Genomic DNA, 20,500 nt, shown 5'->3' with positions numbered 1-20,500 from the left:
TATTGTGCTGGTGGAATCTTCATCACAGAGTACACCTTATTTCCAATGACAGGCAGAGAATCTTTTGTACCAACACAAAAGTTTCTACTCATTATTTAACTCACGCACAAAATATCTTTAAAGAAATGCCGCACCATTATTGAAGTCTCAGACATGGGCACAACAGAGCATGCTTGACTTGCAGAGGGGAAAATGCCATGTCAACAGCTTTTTTCTTATTGGACATTCACACAAAAGTGAAACGTACAAAAAGGAATATTCTACAAATTATAAGAAAAAGTTGTATTTAAAAAACAACTTACTGATCTACCCTTGAAGGTATGTTGTCATTTTCAGACTGTCAAAAGATGGTGGATTAAGATGAAGGAAAGAGAGATGCCATGAACACAGAAACAGGCCACGCTGGCCTTAAATGTCCAATCTCTATAGACTACTGTAGGAGTACATATTTCACGTCATAAGAACACCAAAACAATTACATTGTGGTTCTTAAGTAACTACAAGTTCTAACAGAGCAAAAGAGAGATAATTTTCTTCACATCATTTATAAGGCTTTATCACATCCCGCCCCCCCATCATGCCCCACCCTCTTTAACCAAAAGCCCCTAAATGCTTGGGGGAAATTTCCAATTCCTTTATTATTCTGGTTATCCATTTCTGCATTTCCCCCACTTTTTGCCTACCCCTTTCTGCATCTCTTTCAGAAACTGTGAACAGACCACAGCTGTTCACAGTACTAACAATACGATCACACTGCAGATTTATATAAGGGCATTACAACACTGGCTGTTTTATTTTCCATCCCTTTTCTCAACTGCTCTGCAGACATTTAAAATACACTCTGCACAAAGTTAGATTTAGATTTAGCACAGCTCTGCCTTCAAGTTATTCTATTCTTGCTATTGATTCTTCATCATTAGTTGACAAGGACAATAGTGTGCTCCCAGTCCCCAAAAATTACACTGTATAAATTCAGAGTGAAGGAGGAGGAGGCGGCAGCGGCAGCGGCTTCCAATCTTGGGCCAAATGACCAGTTTTCTAGGTGAGCAAGAACCACAGCTTGCATGTTCATTGCTTGAGCAAGTTCACTGTGGTAAGAGGAAGATCCTTGGCTCTTCAAGAGCTACACACTCACAAGACTGGCTACACTAGCTTTAAAGGTGTATATAAACTGCCTGATGCATCACTGGCACTTTTAAAATGAAAAACAATATTTGCCACTGCTTTCTATGAGAAACATCATCTCAATGACGTTTCATCACTTCTGAACAAGCATTCCTGGCAAGGATGCAAATTGCTCAACGGTCGGCAGCAACTAAGTGGCCCTAGAGTTTCTATCACCTGTATTGCCACAAGCAAAGTCAATTGCTGCTCCTCTCCAATCACTTCAAACTTACTAGGGAAACGCCTAACCTAGTGAGATAAAATATGCTGAGTAATGTTCAAGAAAGCAAGATGAACTTGTGAAAACACACACTAAATTTTATCCCTCATTTCAACCTCCACATTTCAACCTCCACCCACATTCAAGCTAGGAAAACAGAAAAAGCACCCTACCCGACTTTCCTATCAGCACCCACCCACACCACCACATCAAGACATATTTTATTCAATTACAGTACTGATGTCAACTCAACACTGTTTAGTTAGAGCCACTTCAGTGTCCCAATGAAAGAGGCCAGATAACTCTTACTGTAGAGAGGAGTTTCCATTACTAATAGTGAAGGTAGTAATTCTGAAGTCATGGATTAGGACCAACCCTTAAAAGAAGGAAAGCCTTCAGCCTGAGTTCTCAACATACAGGTAGAGTGTGTTGTGTACCACCTAACACAAGCAGCTATGTGGATTTTGTTTCCCCTGTAGGGATTTGAATCAACAGGTGGGTCTCAAGCAAACAGTTGTGTTGTTTTAGCTACAGCTTAGAATCTCTCTGCCCTTCTGAAGTAGGAAATAATTTCTGAACAGCCACTGCTTATAAACAAATGACCTATTTAACTGGAGATATGAACATATTGCTGTAGTAAATAATAAATGCACATTTAGTTCACAAAAGCATCTTTAAAGATTTAAAATCCAGAATTATGCACTCTTCATGCATGGAGTGTTGCCAAAAGGATTATTATACAACACTGGGAAGGCAAATTCACTTCAGAATTGCAACTTTGGATAACTGATGTGTATTCCTCAGCAACAGTTGAACAGGGGTGGGTCCAACAGATGAATTCTCAGTGATTTGGTCTAATGTTAATGAATTGTTTGTGCTTTGAAGAAATATATCCACAGAAATGGTGGTGGTGGGGGGGGGGGGGGAAGGTTTGTTTGTTTTTAATGATTTACATATTACTAGCCAACCCGCACAGAGCATCTGTGATCTCTTTGGGGCCGGCTATATCCCCCTCCCTCCCTTCTGCCCCACAGTCTTGCCCCCTCCCCTCCCCTCCCTCCCCCACCACTCTCTCTTGCCCCCTCCCCTCCCCCCCACCACTCTCTCTTGCCCCCTCCCCTCCCTCCCCCGCCACTCTCTCTTGCCGCCTCCCCTCCCAGCCCTCTCTCACCCTCCTGCCCCAGTCTCTCCTGACCTTCCTCTCCTGCCCTCCCCTCCCTCTTGCCCCCCCTCTTGCCCCCCTTCCCCTCCTTCTTGCCTGCCCCCGCCCCACTCTCTCTTTCCCTCCCCCCTCCCCCCACTCTCTTTCTCTCCCCCCTCCCCCTGCATTTCATTTTACAGTTTTTACTGGGTGGCGGTGGCGGCGGCCGCGGCCACTCCTCCACCCAGGCGGCGAACACGGAAGTCCCGTTGACCGGTTCCCTCCCACCCCAGCCTCCCGTGGGCGTCTGGCCTCGGTGGCCGGTTCCACTGCCTGGCCGTAAGCTGCCTCCGCGACTGGGCCCAGTGCCTCTGTGGCCTGGCCCGCCGCCGGGCCGAGTGCCACCTTTGCGGCCGGGCCTACCAGGCCCATTGCCGCCACTTGCTAGCCTCTGCGGCCGGCCTCCTCTCCCCCACCCTCTTGCCCAGGCTGCCGGGCCGAGTCCCGCTGCTGCGGCCAGGACCGCTGCCTCGCTTCCGCAGCCGGGCCTGCAGCCACCGTCGCCACCCGCAGCCTGGCCAACCGCTGGTCAAATTCTCCTGGGTGCGCTGCACCAGCCAATCAGGCACCTCCGCAGCCCAGCCAATCAGCTGGGCTGCTGGGACGCATTTTCCCTGGCACACCTAGGAGAATTATATATAGAGAGATGTTAGTGATCAAAGATTTCTTTTTAAATTTCTTTTTTCTCTTTTTGCTTTTCCTTCACTATATTAATATAATTATTTAATGTTATGATTTTTTAGTTGAAATTAAGGGATTTAAAATACCCAAGTTTGGTCAGGAAATCAAGCACTCACTCAAAAATCATTTGTGGACTAATGTGTTATCAATGTCAGTATTCTTATGTGCTATCAAGCACTACTACCACACTAGAATTCAGAAGCTCTCATGATGTATTTCTCACCAAACACAAAATACCTGAGATTCATTCAAACTGGGCAAATCAAGACAGAGTGAAGAATATTAAATGTTGCCTATACTTCTGAACACTCACCTGGTGGGCATCCGCTCCTCAGTCTCTATCACAGTTTTTAGAAAGCAAGTGAAATCTTGGCTTTTTACCCATGCCTTTGTATGCATGTTTTGTTGCTGCTGCTCTGTATTTTATAGTCATATTGTGTATGTTTTTTAAACATATATATTTTTAGATTTGTATCTTTATATTCCATTTTAATATGTTTATTGTGTAACCTCTATAGTCTTATATTGTTTTAAATCTTTTGTAAACTGCCTTGAGATTGTTTTAATGAAAGGCGGTATAAAAATTTAATGATTAACAAACAAACATGAAAAAGGATATGCGACATTTTTATCCTCTTAAAACTCTGCCAGCTGCTTGGATGACTGAGAGGGCACCTTACAGAGTCCATGGATGCCAAGGATTAGCTCAAAGAGAAGAGTTGTTGCAAAATGATCTAACATGCATCAGCACTATTTTCACATCAATCAGGGCAAAAAGCCAGATTTAAAATTAAGTAAAATCACAAGTTCTTGGCCACAAACCTATGGACTCATCCAGCTGACTGTCACAATGATTCATGAACCTTAACAGCATGCTGGAGCAGCTACCCCACCAGGTTTCCCCAGGCACTGGCACCCTAGATTGCTTTTTCTATTGAATTATTTGTTGTTTTGAAGCAACATACCACACCTACTTTTTGTGCGAGTCTGCATATAGTTGCTTGGAACTGTCTAAGCTCAACTTTTTGTACATCCTCCTTATATTTATCCTTCAACAATCTTTACTATATTATTTTAAACACCTCTAATTCAGTGGTTTCCAAATGGTGAAATAGGACTATGGAGAGCAGGATTAATATCATTTTGCTATATTAATTCAATACCAAGGGGGGCATAACTGAAATCTATGGGGTTCAGAAAAATTGGCCCAATTATGTGGCAAAATTGGCAGATTTTCCAGAGATCAGTTTTTTTCAGTTAATGTTGAAAAATGAAAATGCAAAAAGTTCAGTTACTCATAACTTGTATATACAAACCCTATAATAGACACTATTCCCCTGGGAGGAGGCTCATTCATTAGTCTAAGCAGAAAGAAATGCCTACATGTCTGAGACATGCTACCTAGGGTGTTGCAGAAATCTAGAAGAGTGAAAGGCCACAAAAGAGTCATAAATATTCAGAAATTTGCATTTCTCATTTCTTCATGAGAAACCCTGAACACCTACACACTTACAGGCACCTTGTCTGGAACCTCTCTCCCGCTCCCTCCCTATAGATCTAGCTCCATAAATCTTGAACCCCAAAAGACTTGGGACTGAGGTTTTTAATGCTACCAAAAAAAGGATGACAATTTTCCTATAAATTCCAAAAAGAACTATCTGCATATGACAAGACCCTTAATATTTGGGGCACTGCAACAGTGCATGAGAGGGGGGAACTTTTCAGTTGTGGTGCCAAGGTTGTGGAAACCCACTCTCCAAGGAGATCTACCTGGCTTCATCATTGCTCGCCTTTCAGTGGGCAGTAAAAACTTGGCTGTTCTAATAAGCCTCTGTGAATTATGTCTGAAATTGCTTTAAATTGCATTTCTGAAACTAATTTGACACTATTCTGCTATAGTGTGTATAATGTTTTATTATTCTATTGTGATGTTTAGGGTTATTTTGTTTTTGATAATAATGAGGTCTTCCACACGACCTCACTGGAGAGGGAGTAGGGGCTGGGGGAAGGTAAGAGCTTGCCTGCCTTCCCTGGCAGATGAGCAGCCGCTGTTCTCCCCTCTGCCGCACCACAAGCAGTAGTGGGAGATGCTGGGAGTGGGAGGACTCCCCTCCTCCCATATTCCAGGGTGCCCCAGGGCACAAGCACAATAGTTGCTCTAGGTGGAGCAGCTGCCACATTGGGCACTGCCATTCCTTCCCCCTGGCTCACTACCGAAAATGGTGGCAGGCTGGGGGAACGCCGTTTTAACCCAGCAGCGATCACTCAGGCAAACTGCTGGCCGCCCAGATAATCACCGTCCAAGGTTAAAAAGTGGGGCTTGGTGCAGGGTCAGCTCCAGGAGCAACCTCTCTCCCAGTGCTTCACACATTCAGCCTAACCCAGGCTGTGCATGTGAATACCCTTAGTATAGTTTATCCTATTGTCAGTTGCTTTAAGTATCTCTGGATAGGGAAGCAGAACACAGTTCTTCAAAATAAATAAGCAAGCAAGCATCTAAGTGTGTTTTGTTTACAGAGAGGGATTGGAATTTGCAGGTCAGGACCAAAAACAAAACTATTAGTGAATTCTTTTTGATGAATGAATGAACAAATGAATAAAATCAATGCTCTTGTGCTCTAGTCTGATAACTGAACAAACAAATCACATACATTTCATGCTCAGACAATAACCTGACCTCCATAAGTAGAATTCCCTTTTCTTGGCAGATCAAAGTCTAAAACTTGCAGTATGAAGTTCACACTCTTCAGCATTTGATCAACTATTTGCTCAGCATTTTAGAAATATAATAAAGGTCCCATCAGAACAATATGCAAATCAAAATAAAATAAAACTAAACAGATGGTCTTATGTCTCTTAGTGAGGAAGCCTTTGAGTCTCAGACCTAAGAAGGACAGAAGCCTGCCCCCAGAAGTACTCAGCAGGTGTACAGAAGAGGGAATTGGAGAGACTACAGTATGCTACTCCACTACTCTCTGTCTGACTTAAGGAAGGGAACTATTATTATTTTCCTCATACAACTATCTGGGAAAAGAACACCACACACATGGTAACAGCAACAGACCAGAGGCTCAAGTTGCTTAAATGAACGCACCAATTTTTATTGGACTACTGCTTCAATTTAATAATCAAATAAATGCCTAAACCATCTGAAAACAATAAAACAAAAGCAACTACCATTAAGTACATCCAGTTCAGACTGAAAGCCGGGTTAATTCCTTTTTGGCCAGGCATTCTTTCTAGACTTAAACAAAATGCATCAGTTTTAACCTGAATTACTGACCTTTCTGCACTAATGGTCAATTTTAGATCTATATAAGATGAAGATGAGATCTAAGTTTGAATTACATGAAGGTAACAGACACTATGAATCAAGTTTAATAATTAACAATAAAATAATAGTAGCAGTAATAGTAACAGTAACAGTAATAAAAGAGTTAATGAAAGCAAGCAAAAGCACAAGCAGCAGACACACTCAGGAGAAAGAGAGAATATGAGAGAGAGGGAGGGAGGGAGAGAGAGAGAGAGAGTGTACCTGGAAAGCTGTGAGCGCGCCAGTCCCTGGGTTATACAGGCATCGCAGCGAGGGCATGCTGTCCGCCAAGCTGGAGCAGCCCAGCCACAGAGACCGGGGCATAGAGCACTGCAGAGAAAGGACAACTATGAGATGGGACTGTATGGAACAGGATGACACAGATTATAGGAACTTCTGAGACTGAAGTTAAGAGCTCAGCAAAGCTGTAGCTGTCCTTAAGAGACCGGAGTAGCTTTTTCTCACATATACATAGTACTGACCTGTTCGTTCCCCTGAGAGAAAATCAGGAAAAGGGGGAAAGAAGGGTGGGACGGGGACACACACACACACACACAATAAAATATCTCATCATCGTTTAACACTGTTGTTCGGAAGAAGGTTCTAATGCAAGGCAATCAACTCAATACCCTCTGCCAATTAAAAATTACTTGTTTTTTTAAAACAGTCCCCTGATTCAAGCAAATATTACAGTGGGCTAGTGTAAGCATAATCCTGCCCATCCTTTAACCTTGTGTTCCCTTCTCTCTTTTGCACAAATTCACTCCACCCTTTTCCCCACTGGCCTGAACCCTGGATAGTTATCATGCCTATCATTACTTTATTTCATTCATTCATTCGACTCCTATACCGCCCTTCCAAAAATGGTTCAGGGAGGTTTACACAGATAAATAACAAATAAATAAGATGAACCCCTGTCCCCAATGGGCTCACAATCTAAAAAGAAACATAAGATAGACACTAGCAACCGTCCCTGGAGGTACTGTGCTGGGGGTGGATAGGGCCAGTTCCTCTCCCCCTGCTAAATAAAGAGAATCACCACATTAAAAGGTGCCTCTTCGCCAAGTTAGCAGAGGTTCATTAACATTAACCATGATTAACACTAACCAAGGTTTACTGCTAACCAGGATTTGAAACTGGCTTCAAGCTCTGGATAGCAGTAACTATGGTAAACATTGGCACAGATACAGTTAGGGTTAAGGGCAGCAGAGGAAGGATGGAATGACTTTAAACAAACACAGTGATGTGAGTTTTCTGGGAAATTTTGTGTATGAAAGGTTTCCAAACATTTGCAGAAAACTTCTTTTGCATAAGATTATTTCTTCTTAGAAAACATTGCTATGCGAATTTTCCTGATGCCCTAAACAGTTCATCATCTGATTAGGCATGTTATTTGCAATGATGTGAAGTGGAAGTTTTTCCACAGAAAAAAATAAAGAAAATCTTTTCATGATTACACAGTTCATTCATTTAACCAAGGCTAAGGGATGGACAACATTACATCTGCAGTATCTCAATACAAGTAACATTGTAATTAGTTCCTGCTAAGTTAATACAAAACTGCCTAAAAATTGTTGCCTAAATACAAATATTTATATAGATATCATTTGCAGTAACACATTGCATCATTTTCTGGGGATTATGAATCAATCTATTCACTGCTTCTTCTCCAAGCATAACCTCTCCAGTCTTTTCCCATGCAGAGTCATTATTTGGCATAGGGTGAATAATTCTGCAGTACAAGCACGAGAAATAGTGGAAACATCACACTGCATACAAAGGGAAAGAAAAAATAGATTGTATAAGGCAATCAGAGGGAAACTGTACCAGACATAGTGTTCAGCTAGCATTGCTTGGACATTCATTAGCAAGGTTTCTCTTCTTGCTGTTTATACTAACTAAAGATGTGAGAGACCATCAGAGGGAAAGCAAATAACTCTTTTTAAGTTGCCTCTACTTAGTTGAAAAAATAAGACTTCTGAAATGACACTTGATTTTTACCACAAAAGGAATATTCATTCAAGAATCTGCATTGACCCAGCTGGTCAAATGCTCACATATAAGCGGACAGATGGGGTGTGTGTGTGTGTGGCAGACTGATTCCACGAAATCTCAAACCACTAATCTCCATCTCTGTAGCATCATAATCTTTTTTTTTTTTTTAAGAACTCAAGAAGAACTCAAGAATCAGCTTCATACTTGTGCTTTCTGCATTCTACTTAGAATGACAGGATCTTTCTCCCACCCACCCCACCCCTGCTGGACTAATGTCAGTATTTATTTGCTTAAAAAATATGAAATGGCACCCAAATAAACTTGGTTGCAAGAAAATTTTAGACCAAGCTTTCAAACAAAATACCATACCTCATTCAGAACTGGTTGGACCAACACCTGAACTTTACTCTGGGTTGTCAAAAGAAATAAACAAACAAGTTCAAGACCCACTATCTTAAGCACTGTGGAAATCCAGGTTTAAGAGATGTATCAACCTGAGCGTGGTCAACTTCAGCTGCCTGTAGTTTATAGAAAACTATAGTAGTTTACCCCCACCCTATCGCCAAAACAAATGATTGTTTTGGCGATAATTTTTCTGGGATGGGAAGCCCCATCTTGTCTATGTGGTGTGCACCATAGCAGGTCTTTCAAAAAGCCCTGAATTTTTCTTTCTCTAACCAAATCAGTGGGCAAAACTTTAATCGCTGATTTAAAAGAGTTGGTGTGCCATATCGGCAAATGAATAGGAGGTTCCAGTTGAAATCTTACCTCTGCTATGAGCTCACTAAGTGCCCTTCCTACAAACCACTTCTTTTCAGCCTCCCATCTGCAATATTATTTATTATTGCTACAAATACATTTATATATTTAAAAAAAGAAAAGATGGTTCCCTGTCCCAAAAGGGCTCACAATCAATATGGGATAATATGCTTTGAACACTCAAGATCATTATACAAATGATTATTAACGCTATAATTGATTATACACACCAATTCATCTAACAAAGCTTGTAATCTAGGCTGGACTTCAGGATAGTGCAGCTGTTAACATGAGTTGGGTAATCATTAACTTGAGTTGGTACCTAACTTGAGTTGGTAATATTGCTCCATGGCACCATTGAGAAGCAGTAAATAAAGGTTCTGCTAAATGTAACAAGATTTCTGTCATGTGTGTATGTTACAAGATTTATATTTAACTCCAAAGTTGTTTCTTGTGCTTCCCCCCACCCCACAAAAACAAAACAATAGATGTGTAAATCAAGTCAAGTCAAATCAAATCAAATCAATCTGAGCTCCAATCAGGGTGATTAGAGTGATTAAAACTTGAATTGAATCACACCTAAAATGAAGGGCCTGATTCAAGTTCGAATCAGCCCCAATTCAAGCTCAGATCAATTCAAGCGATTTGAGTGGTGAGTGCCATTTTGAAGGGCTGTTGGTTGGCTTGTTATCGTTCAGCTCAAGTGTTGTCATGGGCAACCACTCTCCCATTGGCTGAGGGGAGGAAGCAGGGAGAAGGGAGGCCAAAGGAGGAATTTTTAAAATGTATTTAAGGGACTGCTTGGAGGCAGAGAGCCATTTGTGCCTCTGGAGAGAAGGATCAGAGAGAGACTGCAGTTGCAGCACTGAAAGTAGAGACTTGTGGTGGTCATCATCTGGGCGGGCCTGCCGGCCTGCCGGCCTGCCTGAGTAAATGACACACAGAGTGCCTGGTGGCTTATCTGTCTCTCTACCTCTCTAATTGTTTTAATTTGCAGTGCCAAGAACTGCTTTTATTGTCTTTTTCTATTTTTCTAATTATACCAACAGGGGTGCTATGCTGATTCCCCCCCCACCCATGCTTTTTTTTTTTTTTAATTGTGCCAGCAACCCCCTGTGGCTTTAACTGGGTGCTGCTTTGAACTTCCTCCACTTCTGTGCATTACTTCTTCTTCTTGCTGGTAGCCCCCAGTGGCTTTAATAACTGGGGTGCTGTGCTCCCCCCACAACACACACACCCTTTGCAGACCCAAGCTGCACTTTTGCTGCTGCTGCTGTCTGTGTGGCCACCTGGTGGATTCATTTTTGGGTTGTGTTCTGTATTGTGCCCAGCCAGCCAAGCTCTCTGTTTCCATTTGGGGGGGGGGCGTTAATTTGGGTGGGTGCCTGCCTAGTGCCCACCTGCCCTCTCCCCAGCTGTTGAGTCCTGGTGCCTGCTCGACCCAAGAATGCCTCTAAGAGCAACACCTGCTAGACTCCAACCGAAGACACCCGAAAGTGAGGAACCCCCCTCCCCTGCCGCAGTCAGGTTACAGGACTTGGGAGTTATTTAAATAGGGTCTCATTCAGGGAAGGGAGGGATTAGGTACTAGTAGGGCTGTAACACAGGCGGGGCGGGCTTGGTTTGGCGGGGCGGGCTTGGTTTGGCGGGGCGGGCTTGGTTTGGCGGGGCGGGCTTGGTTTGGCGGGGCGGGCTTGGTTTGGCGGGGCTACAGTCATCCCCTAGACTTTGTCTTCCCTTCAACTTGTCCCATTGTTCCTTGGTCCCCTCAAAGAAAAGCTCCCCCCGCAAATAAAGCCTGCTTCTATATTTAGGGAGATTTAATTTTTCTAGCTGCTGTGTGTGCACCATGGTGCTATAGACAGCACTGTGTGGCACACAGAGCATAAATGGGAGCACCTCCAGGCCCACTCCCCCTTAAAAGGGGCTTCTTTCTTCTCCGCATCCCCATCAGAGTTAGGGCTTAAATTTTAAAAAAAACCCAAGGTGTCCATGAGGGTGCAAAGCAGAGCCAGGAGCAGAGTAGCAGCAAGAGGGAGAGGTGATGCTCCTGGTCATGGTGGGAGATGGCAAAAGGGACCTACTCCCCTAATCAATTCCACTAATGTTGTGTGCAGGCTCCTCTTTCTAGCAGAGTCTGGTCTCGCAGTGCAGTCACCAGTTGCAGCTGAGGTAGAATTGGGGCGGGGGGAGGGGCTTCTCCCGTCAGGGAAGAAGCTCTTCCCGTGGCAGCAGAGGAGATGGTGTCCTTAGCTGCTAGCCCAGCCAGATCGCTCTCTCCATCCTCCCCAATCCCTGGCTGAGACTGAGGAGGAGGGTGGCGACGGCAGCCCCCAGAACAATCCAGCTACCCCAGTACCACCACCACCAAAACAGTCCCAGACCTATAGCAGCCTGGTGTAGGAACACTTTGAGCTCTGCCATGGTGACCCACACCACACTGCCTGTACCCAATGCGAGACAGGAGGTCATCAGGGGTAAGAATCCTAAGTGTCTTATGATGTTGGAAATGCTGCAGCACCTGCGATGGCATCACCCGGGAGTCCATGCCCTGCTGGCAACAATAGGTCTGGTGTGTCCTCAAATAGTGGCGAGGCACCGGCTCCTGCTCCCAAACAGGGGAAGTTGACTGCAGAGTAGGTGCAGTCAGTGAGCAAGCACTCTAGTCGCCCAAAGCCTCATCTCTACACCTGGGCCATTGCAAAGATGATTGCTTTAGACAACCAACCATTTCAGGTGGTGGGAAATACTGGCTTCTGCCGGCTACTCCTACAGCTTGCCCCCAACTATAGAATCCCCTCACACACCACCTCCAGCAGGAGGGTGGTGCCCTTACTGTACCAGGAGTGCACGGAAGCCATGTTGGGGCTGTCGCATACAGCAGCGCCTGACACCAGTGTACACTTCACCACTGATCTGTGAGCTAGCAGCAGTGGGCTGCACACTAGTGGGGGCAGGAGAGCAAGGGGACATCTACTGGTGGCATGGCCAGCCCCTCCCATACAGCAAAGCAAAGGTGGGCTGTGCTGCATGTGGAGGTGCCGGCCACTGGCCACACGGCAGATGAGCTGTCTGTGGCCATCGACTGCCAGTTGGGGGGATGGTTGTCTGGGCAGCCAAACCTTCACCAAGTGTTCATGGTCACTGACTATGCTGCCAACATAACTAAGGCAGCCGAGCAGGGTCACTTTGAGTCCAACCATTGTGTGGTGCACACCCTGTGCCTGGTTGTGCGGAATGCACTTGGCCCTTCTGAGGCTGCAGCCAGGCAAGACATCCCCGCTGTAGGTGCTGGCTGACATCCTGCTGCTGTCACAGCTGCTCTTGTAGGGAGGTGCCACAAGATAACAGCTTTGTTCCAGTGGAGCAAAAAAGGTAGGCAGATGCTCAAGGAGAGGCAGCTTAAGTTCTGCCTATCTGAACATCCTCAGGATGTTCCAACCTGGTGGAACTCCACCTTTCTTTTGTTCCATTGCCTCCAGGAGCAAGAAGCAGCCATCCACACCCTGGCAAGGAGACGTGGCTTGGAAGTGTGCGATCTATCCAACCAGGACTGGGCACTCCTTTCCGAAGTTGTCTTGGCACTCGAGCCATTCTTTGTTGCCAGGAACAGTCCATGTGCCAAGGCAGCAACAATGAGCCAGACCTTCCCCACTGCTCTTTTCCTTGAAAGGACAATGGGTGAGCTCCAGACCCCGCTGATCACTGGGGAAGCAATCACCTTGGCAGTTTGGCTGAGGACTGGAATGGTGGATCAGCTCAGCACACTCTTGCGCACATCAGCAGCACATGTTTTGTCCTGCCTGTGTGACAAGGATGAAGGGCAAAGCAGTCACCCCTGCCCAGCTGCCCAGGTAGACAGATCTCCTGGATGCAGAAGTTAGGCAAGCAGAGAAGAGAAAGCTGGGATGCAACCAGGAGGAGGGTGCTGGAGCACCTACTACTAGTGCGGTCCATCAGCAGCAGCAGCAGCAGCAGCAGCACCAGCACCACCAGCACCACCAGCACTTCCCAGTCCAGCAGTATGGTGTCCCTGTCAGGACAAAGTGAGCAAATGGCTCTATCTCAGCAGTGATGAGCAGTGTGTGTTGCAGTACCTGCTGGAACTGGTGGCAAGTTGAGAGACAGAGCTGATCCAGTTTTGGGCAACACATAGCCAAGTATGGCTGGACTTGATGGCAGTAGCCAAATGGTTCCTCTTGTTGCCAAATGGTTCCAACAGCATCCATAAGAACGTAAGAACAGCCCTGCTGGATCAGGCCCATGGCCCATCTAGTCCAGCATCCTGTTTCACACAGTGGCCCATCAAATGGAGTTGAGGGCATGCCCTCTCTCCTGCTGTTACTCCCCTGCAACCGGTATTCAGAGGCATCCTGAGCAAGAGGGTGTTCTCCATGGCAGGGAACACGGTGACAACCCATTGCACACACATGGATGCTGACATAGTGGAGTGGCTGGGCTTCCTAAAGGTCAAACTTCCTTTCTTGGGCTATCCAGAACTGGCCATGGAGGGCAAGTGACTCATAGTCACCCCCACCCACTGCAACACCACTGGCAGCTTGCCCCACCCTGACCAACCCAAAACCCAGATTTGTCGTAGTCTGCCTATTCGTGCTGCTGACATGCATGGATACCACCACCATGGCCGATGATGAGATAATGGGCTGGTGCCGACCCATGTGTCAGGCTATCAGCCGGGCCCCTGCACCAATCTGAGGCCATGGTATTATCCAGACGCAGGCAGGCAGCCAAGAAGAGAAGAAAGAAGACTTCTTCTTATGGTAAGAGTATAAGCTTTGTTTCGTGTCAGACCATTGGTCCATCAGGCCATGACTGCTCTGTCCTCCTGTCTCTGTGACAGGCAGGATGGGAGGAAGGAAGGTTTGATATGGTGGTTTTCAAAGCACTGAGTAAGTATAATATGCTTGCTGTGCTGTTGCTTGCTGTTAACTATCTGGCGTTGCTGGATTTCAGATTGACAAAGGCAGAACTTGGGTACCTGCCTGCCTTCCTTGAGTTGTGGTTTGGTCTGTTCGTAAGATGGTGTTGTGGCGAGAAATGGGCAGCGGTAGTCTGTATAATATTTCTTGGTGATCGCTGTTGAGTTCCATGTTTGGCCTTAAGACCAACATGGGCTTCACTCACTGCTCTAGTCTGCTCTGCAATCTGCATTGCAAGGTGTACTTAGTCAAAATGTGGCTAAAGATGTTGTTCTAGCTGAGCTTATGGTTGTGCTTGCTGTCTGCTAAGGGTGCTGCTGTGGCAGCTGTTGCAATGCTGAAGTAAGGAGTCATAATTGTGTGAGAGAGTGAAACTTGTGCCAATGATGTTACTGCAGTGCAGGCAGTGTGGCTGGCTGTGGATTCTGGGTCAGTGATTATTTTTTGGGCATTTTTGGACTGCTTGTTTGGCAAAATGTAGTGTTGTGTTGGGAGGGACTGTGGGCTTCTGTTCTGCTGTGGTTTTCAAGACAGAGTTGCAAAATGTGTGTACTGCTTGTTTTGGCCATAGAGAACAATGGGGACTCTAATCACCCCACTGTTCCCCATGAGTAGGTCTTAGGGACACTGAAGTGAGTTGGGCTGTATGATTTGATGGGTACTACCTACCATCCAACCCACAAAAGAAATGGGCAAGGGGGTGATTTTTAGTAATTTTTCAACCTTTTCCAACTCACCCCCCAAGGATCCTATGAAGGTTTGGGGGAAAGGTTGCCCATTTCTTTTGTGGGTTGGGTGGTAGGTAGCACTCATCGTGCCCTACCATCCAACCTACTTCAGTGTCCCTATAATGTTCTGGGAGGCATTATCAAGGCAGTGTGTGCGCACCTGCATTCAGAATGGGGCCTTCCTGATTCAACCTGAGCGAGATCTAAAACGAGCTGAGTGGACATCCAAAAACTTGTGAGCGCACACACATTCACATGCCTTGGAGGGAACAGTGGGCCTCGTGTGTTTCAATACAAAAACCTACAAAGAGGAGTGACCCAACAAGACACCTTCAAAGAAACTACTGGTCAAACTGTGAGCTTCAGAATACTCAGCAACTCACTACTGCAGGGTTTCTTAACCTTGGACCCCCAGATGTTGGACTACAACTCCCAGAATCCCGAGCCACAAAGGCCATGTCTGGGGATTCTGGGAGTTGTAGTCCAACAACATCTGGGGGGCCAAGGTTAAGAAACCCTGAACTACTGCATTGATAGCTCCATGAACAAGGCCTTCCACACATTGTTACCACTGGGTAACTCACAAAAACCTCCACCTTCTTCACAAGTCAATTTGTAACAAACAAAAACAAACAGTGAGTACAAAACTGAAGAAGGTTAGTGACAGCACAGGGTATCCACCCTACCCCTCACCTATCCAAAGCAGTTGTCTGTTCCTGTCATTTGACCTGGTTAATGCTCTGAACTTCTTCCGCACCATTTGGACCCAAACAAACATCAGCAAGCAAATCAGCAAGCAGAAATTGGCTTGAGAGTAGGGAGATGTGCACAGAATCATAGAATACAATAAACAAGGCAGAAAACAGAAATGAAGTATCTTGCTATATTTTATTTTCTAAAGCCAGGGGTTCTCAAACTGGTTGGTTATCAGTTGCAGGGAAGCAATAGCAGGAGAGAGGCCATGCCCTCAGCTCTTGCCTGTAGGCTTCCTAGAGGCACTTGGTGGGCCATTATATGAAACAGGATGCTGGACTAGATAGGCCTTGGGCCTGATCCTGCAGGGCTGTTCTTATAGGTCCCCATAGGCTGTTGGGCTACAAATCCTATATTTCCCAGCCTTTGGCCATTGTGGCTGGGGATGATAGGATTTGCAGCCCAATGACATATGACCCAAGTTTAATAAGCCCTGCTCACAAGAACATACACCATCACCACAACATACTCTTGAGTCAACAAGAACATCTTTTCTGTCTTACAACAAAGCAGGGGAGCACATACATTCCTTCTACAAAACAACAACTTACGGCTTGAGGCAAGTTGCTTATACAAAGCAAACAGCTCACCCCAGTTTGAAGCATATCAAGGGCTCATTCAGACATCACGTGGAACCTCAGTAGAGGCCTGGTTCCACACAATGTCCTCAAACCTCATGAAAGTGCTCCCATGCACGTACAGGTTAAAAGGAACCAAGATTAGTTGTTATGTCCAAACCAACTGGTCTTGGTTTACTCTAGTCTACTTGAAATCAACTGCAGTCTGAAGCTACTTAATGGTGCAGTGGGGAAATGACTTGACTAGCAAGCCAGAGGTTGCCGGTTCGAATTCCTGCTAGTTTCCCAGACTATGGGAAACACCTATATAGGGCAGCAGCGATATAGAAAAGTGCTGAAAGGCATCATCTCTAATTGCGTGGGAGGAGGCAATGCTAAACCCCTCCTGTATTCTACCAAAGAAAACCACATGGCTCTGTGGTAGCCAGGAGGCTACACCAGCTCAACAGCACACTGAATCCAACGTTTGAAGTGAGTTAAAGATTGCAGTTTATTTCAAGTAAGTAGATTAGAACAAGACTGACTAATATCATGACCAATCTTGATTTAAAATTAACCAAAATCATAAATAGATGCTCACGCAGTCATTGGAGAGAGAAGCATGTGCTTCCAAGGCTGAGCCAGGCTCTAACCAAGGTCATGCATGATATCTGAACCTGTTCTAATTGTTTGGGAATGGCCTGGTTCTCATAAACAGCAGACGTAGTGGTAATCTGTTTCTAGACAATACCATTACAGAATGGAGAAAGGGTGCTCATGTGATTGAACATACCACCAAACAACTCCCTAACACACAGGAGTCCGGAATGTCAGAATGAAGGTTAGCTAGAACTCTCATCTCCAACTAGTTTTCAATGTGCTGGAAACTTTTTCTCCTACAGAACAGTATTTAATCTTGTAATTTTCCCATTTCCAGTCTGACGTGATGCAGTCCAAAAACAGGTATATAACCTCATTTACAGTTTTAAAAACCATTAGGTCTTATATGAATAATGCAGAACACCTATCCAATATCTAGCAATCCTCACTTTCAATCTTTCCCCCCCTACATTAGAATGAAGAAGGAATTGTGCTTAATTCAAAACCATTTCAAACAGCCTCTTACAAGTTGGCTAAACGTATGAAGCCACTTGTCTGCTAAGAACAAGCAAACCAGAATAGTGGTCTACAACACAACTATGTTCAAAAACCACTAAGTTATACATCAGTTGAAATTAAGGAGTTGTTGCTTTGAATGGGTTTAAAGTATTTTCTGTTTTTGTATTTTTCTTTTGTGTAATAGACTATATTATTCCGCACACACCTTCTCACCACCATATATCTCGTCTTTAAAGAACATTTTTTCAGTCTCCATCATGCTGAAGCCTAATCTTTCTCCCTCACCTGTCTGAGCACTGTCCACTCTGCTTTACTCTGAAGTAAAAGATCCTAAATGGAACACATTCACAATGTGTCTCAATTATAAACAGACCCCTGCTAACAGAGCAAAGAGGCACCTTTTAAAAGTGGTGATGCTCTTTACTGAGCGGGGTAGAACACCTGACCTTTTCCATCCCCAGCACAGCATCCCTCCAGTAGCTGCTGCTGCTGTCTATCCTGTGTTTCGTTTTTAGACTGTGAGCCCTGTGGGGACAGGGAGCCTTTATTTATTTATATCTATGTACAACTTTTGTTGAAAAGCGGTATATAAATATTCATTATATTCGTAAACAGAGCAGCATGCGTACAGCATCAGCATTCTTCACATGTTATTTCCTTTTCCACCATGACTGAATGACAGGGCAAAAAGTTCCTCAGTCACCACTGTCGCATGCTCCAACTACATGCAAAATGAAGTTAATCAGTGTGCCTGTTATCTACCATCACTGATGTTCATCCATCTCTCTTTGGCAGCTGGCACTAAAAAGGAAAAGGAAAGATTGTGCTGTTGAGTCAGTGTCGACTTCTGGTGAGCACAGAGCCATGTGGTTTTCTTGGTAGAATACAGGAGTGGTTTACCATTGTCTTCCTCCCGCACAGTATGAGATTATGCTTTTTCCCATTGTCACTGAAGTGAGCATCCTCCTCCAACACCTTCCTACATCACTGCTGCCCAATAAAGGTGACTACGAATATATATTTACGAGGCACAGTCAGGGAAGCACACTGGCAGGGATTTGAACTAACAGCCTCTTGCACTCTAGGCAAGCTGCTTTCCCTCTGAAAGACAGACCTAAATAGTGTTAATTTGTCACCCAACATTCATTTTTCCAGTGTACTGTTTGCTTTCTTAAAAACTAAGTGTACTGATAAAAACAATTCAGAGTCCAGACCCCTCCATCCAAATGCCAATAAGACTCCAATATGAATCTCTCTCTCAGCCGTACCCGTCACTAATCCCATGTGTGGCAGCTCTCACGAGAATTTGCAAGTTTGCTGCCAGCAGGGGAAGAGGAAAGCAGCAGTGCTGGACAGGCAGGCGGGCAGGGAAGAAGAAGGCGTCAGGAGGGGGGAGGGAGAAGATGGAGACGGGCGGATGGGCAAAGAAGGTGGAGGCTGGCCAGCAGTGTGGAGGGGAGAAAATGGGGGTGGGCAGGGAGAAAATGGCAAACGGCAGTGAGTGGGCGGGGAGAACTAGAGGCACAGATGTTGTGCACCCAGCCCAGCTAGTTCTTACTCTTATTTTATCTCTCAGTTAGGAGATAAGCCATGGCAGGACTTTTTCTCAATAGACAAAGTTACTCTGTCAGTCTAACTTGCTCAAATGACTAATTATTATGGCTTCTTCTTCCCACACATTTGCTATATTATTATTATTATTACATTTATATCTCACTCTTCCTCCAAGGAGCCCAGAGCGGTGTACTACATAAGTTTCTCTTTCACAACAATCCTGCGAAGTAGGCTAGGCTGAGAGAGAAGTGACTGGCCCAGTCACCCAGCTAGTATTATGGCTGAATGGGGATTTGAACTCTGGTCTCCCCGGTCGTAGTCCAGCACTCTAACCACTACACCACACTGGCTCCAGCATGGACATGTTTCTTATATATCATGTTTCTTATATATGACATGTTTCTTATAGATCAGAGAACTAGAACTACAGGGCTGAAATTACAGGGAATCAGATTCAGGCTAGACATTAGGAGGAATTTCCTGTAAAAGCAGTTTGACAGTGGAACAGTCTGACTCATGAAGCAGTGGGCTTTCCTTCTCTAAAGGTTTTCAGTCAGAGGTTGGATGGCCAGTTATCAGGGAAGCTGTAGCAGTTTCATGCACTGAGCAAGGGGCTGGACTAGAAAACCTCCCAGGACCCTTCCAACTCTACAGTTCTGTAATGCTATAGGCTCTGAATTTTGTCTCTATTTGCAAAGCTTCATGGAAAAAGAAAAAAACAAGAAAAAACTTTCAAGAACACCTTATTTTATAACTATGGATGCGCCCTGAGTTGTACAGAGCCACAATTACACACAGTTAAGAGTCACAATTACACACAGTTAAGAGTCACTGTACGCAGCCACAATTCCATAGTCTGGTTAAAAAAATTTTTTTTAATGCTACTTAAAAGTATTCTAATATAGAAACAAAGAATAGGTTGATGAAGTTAGCCTTACATAACCATTTTTTAAACCAGAGGAAACGAAATTCAAATTTAAAAATCTGAAATTCTATTAGAGATGCTAAAAGCACAGCTCTAGAACAGAAAAATAAACACAAAGCTGACAGGTTTTGGTGAATGTCAAAGTGAATAACCATTCTTTTAAAAGAAAAAAAGGTAAGTAATGTTTTATCCTGAATGCAGAAACGGAAAACATATTTCAAATTCTTCAGCACCACCATAATCGAGCCATTAGGTGCCTAGGTGACAAGCTGCTTCTGATCTTCTTGTTTTAAGAGACTTAATTACAGCTGAAGATAGCACAAGATCAAGATATAATGGTGCAGTGGGGAAATGACTTCAGCAAGCCAGAGCCTGCCGGTTCGAATCCCCGCTGGTATGTTCCCAGAATATGGGAAACACCTATATTGGGCAGCAGCTATATAGGAACATGGTGGAAGACATCATCTCATACTGCATGGGAGATGACAATGGTAAACCCCTCCTGTATTCTACCCAAGACAACCACAGTGGTCGCCAGGTCACCGACTTGATGGCACACTTTATTTTATTAGGAGAAGTAATACATGAAGA

At 44.8% G+C, this 20,500-nt stretch overlaps 1 protein-coding gene across 15 annotated transcripts in view; it reads right to left on the bottom strand.

The window, feature by feature from the left end:
- Positions 1 to 20,500, bottom strand: part of BTRC (beta-transducin repeat containing E3 ubiquitin protein ligase) — a 200,287-nt gene that overhangs the window by 132,851 nt on the left and 46,936 nt on the right. For 6 of the 15 annotated variants that reach the window (XM_053307794.1, XM_053307796.1, XM_053307793.1 and 3 more), the window contains one exon: positions 6,802 to 6,909. The exons of 7 other annotated variants lie outside the window; for them this stretch is intronic. In XM_053307794.1, coding sequence (XP_053163769.1) covers positions 6,802 to 6,909 — 108 coding nt within the window. Of the gene's footprint in view, positions 1 to 6,801; positions 6,910 to 8,259; positions 8,314 to 9,563; positions 9,587 to 20,500 lie in introns of those variants that run through there. 2 more of the 15 variants (XM_053307801.1, XM_053307798.1) reach the window with 2 other exon arrangements.

Source organism: Hemicordylus capensis, chromosome 3, assembly GCF_027244095.1.
Source record: "Hemicordylus capensis ecotype Gifberg chromosome 3, rHemCap1.1.pri, whole genome shotgun sequence".
In the NCBI taxonomy this organism is placed as follows: domain Eukaryota; kingdom Metazoa; phylum Chordata; class Lepidosauria; order Squamata; family Cordylidae; genus Hemicordylus; species Hemicordylus capensis.
Note: the sequence above shows the minus strand (reverse complement) of the source record. Positions and strands in the feature narration are given on the sequence as shown.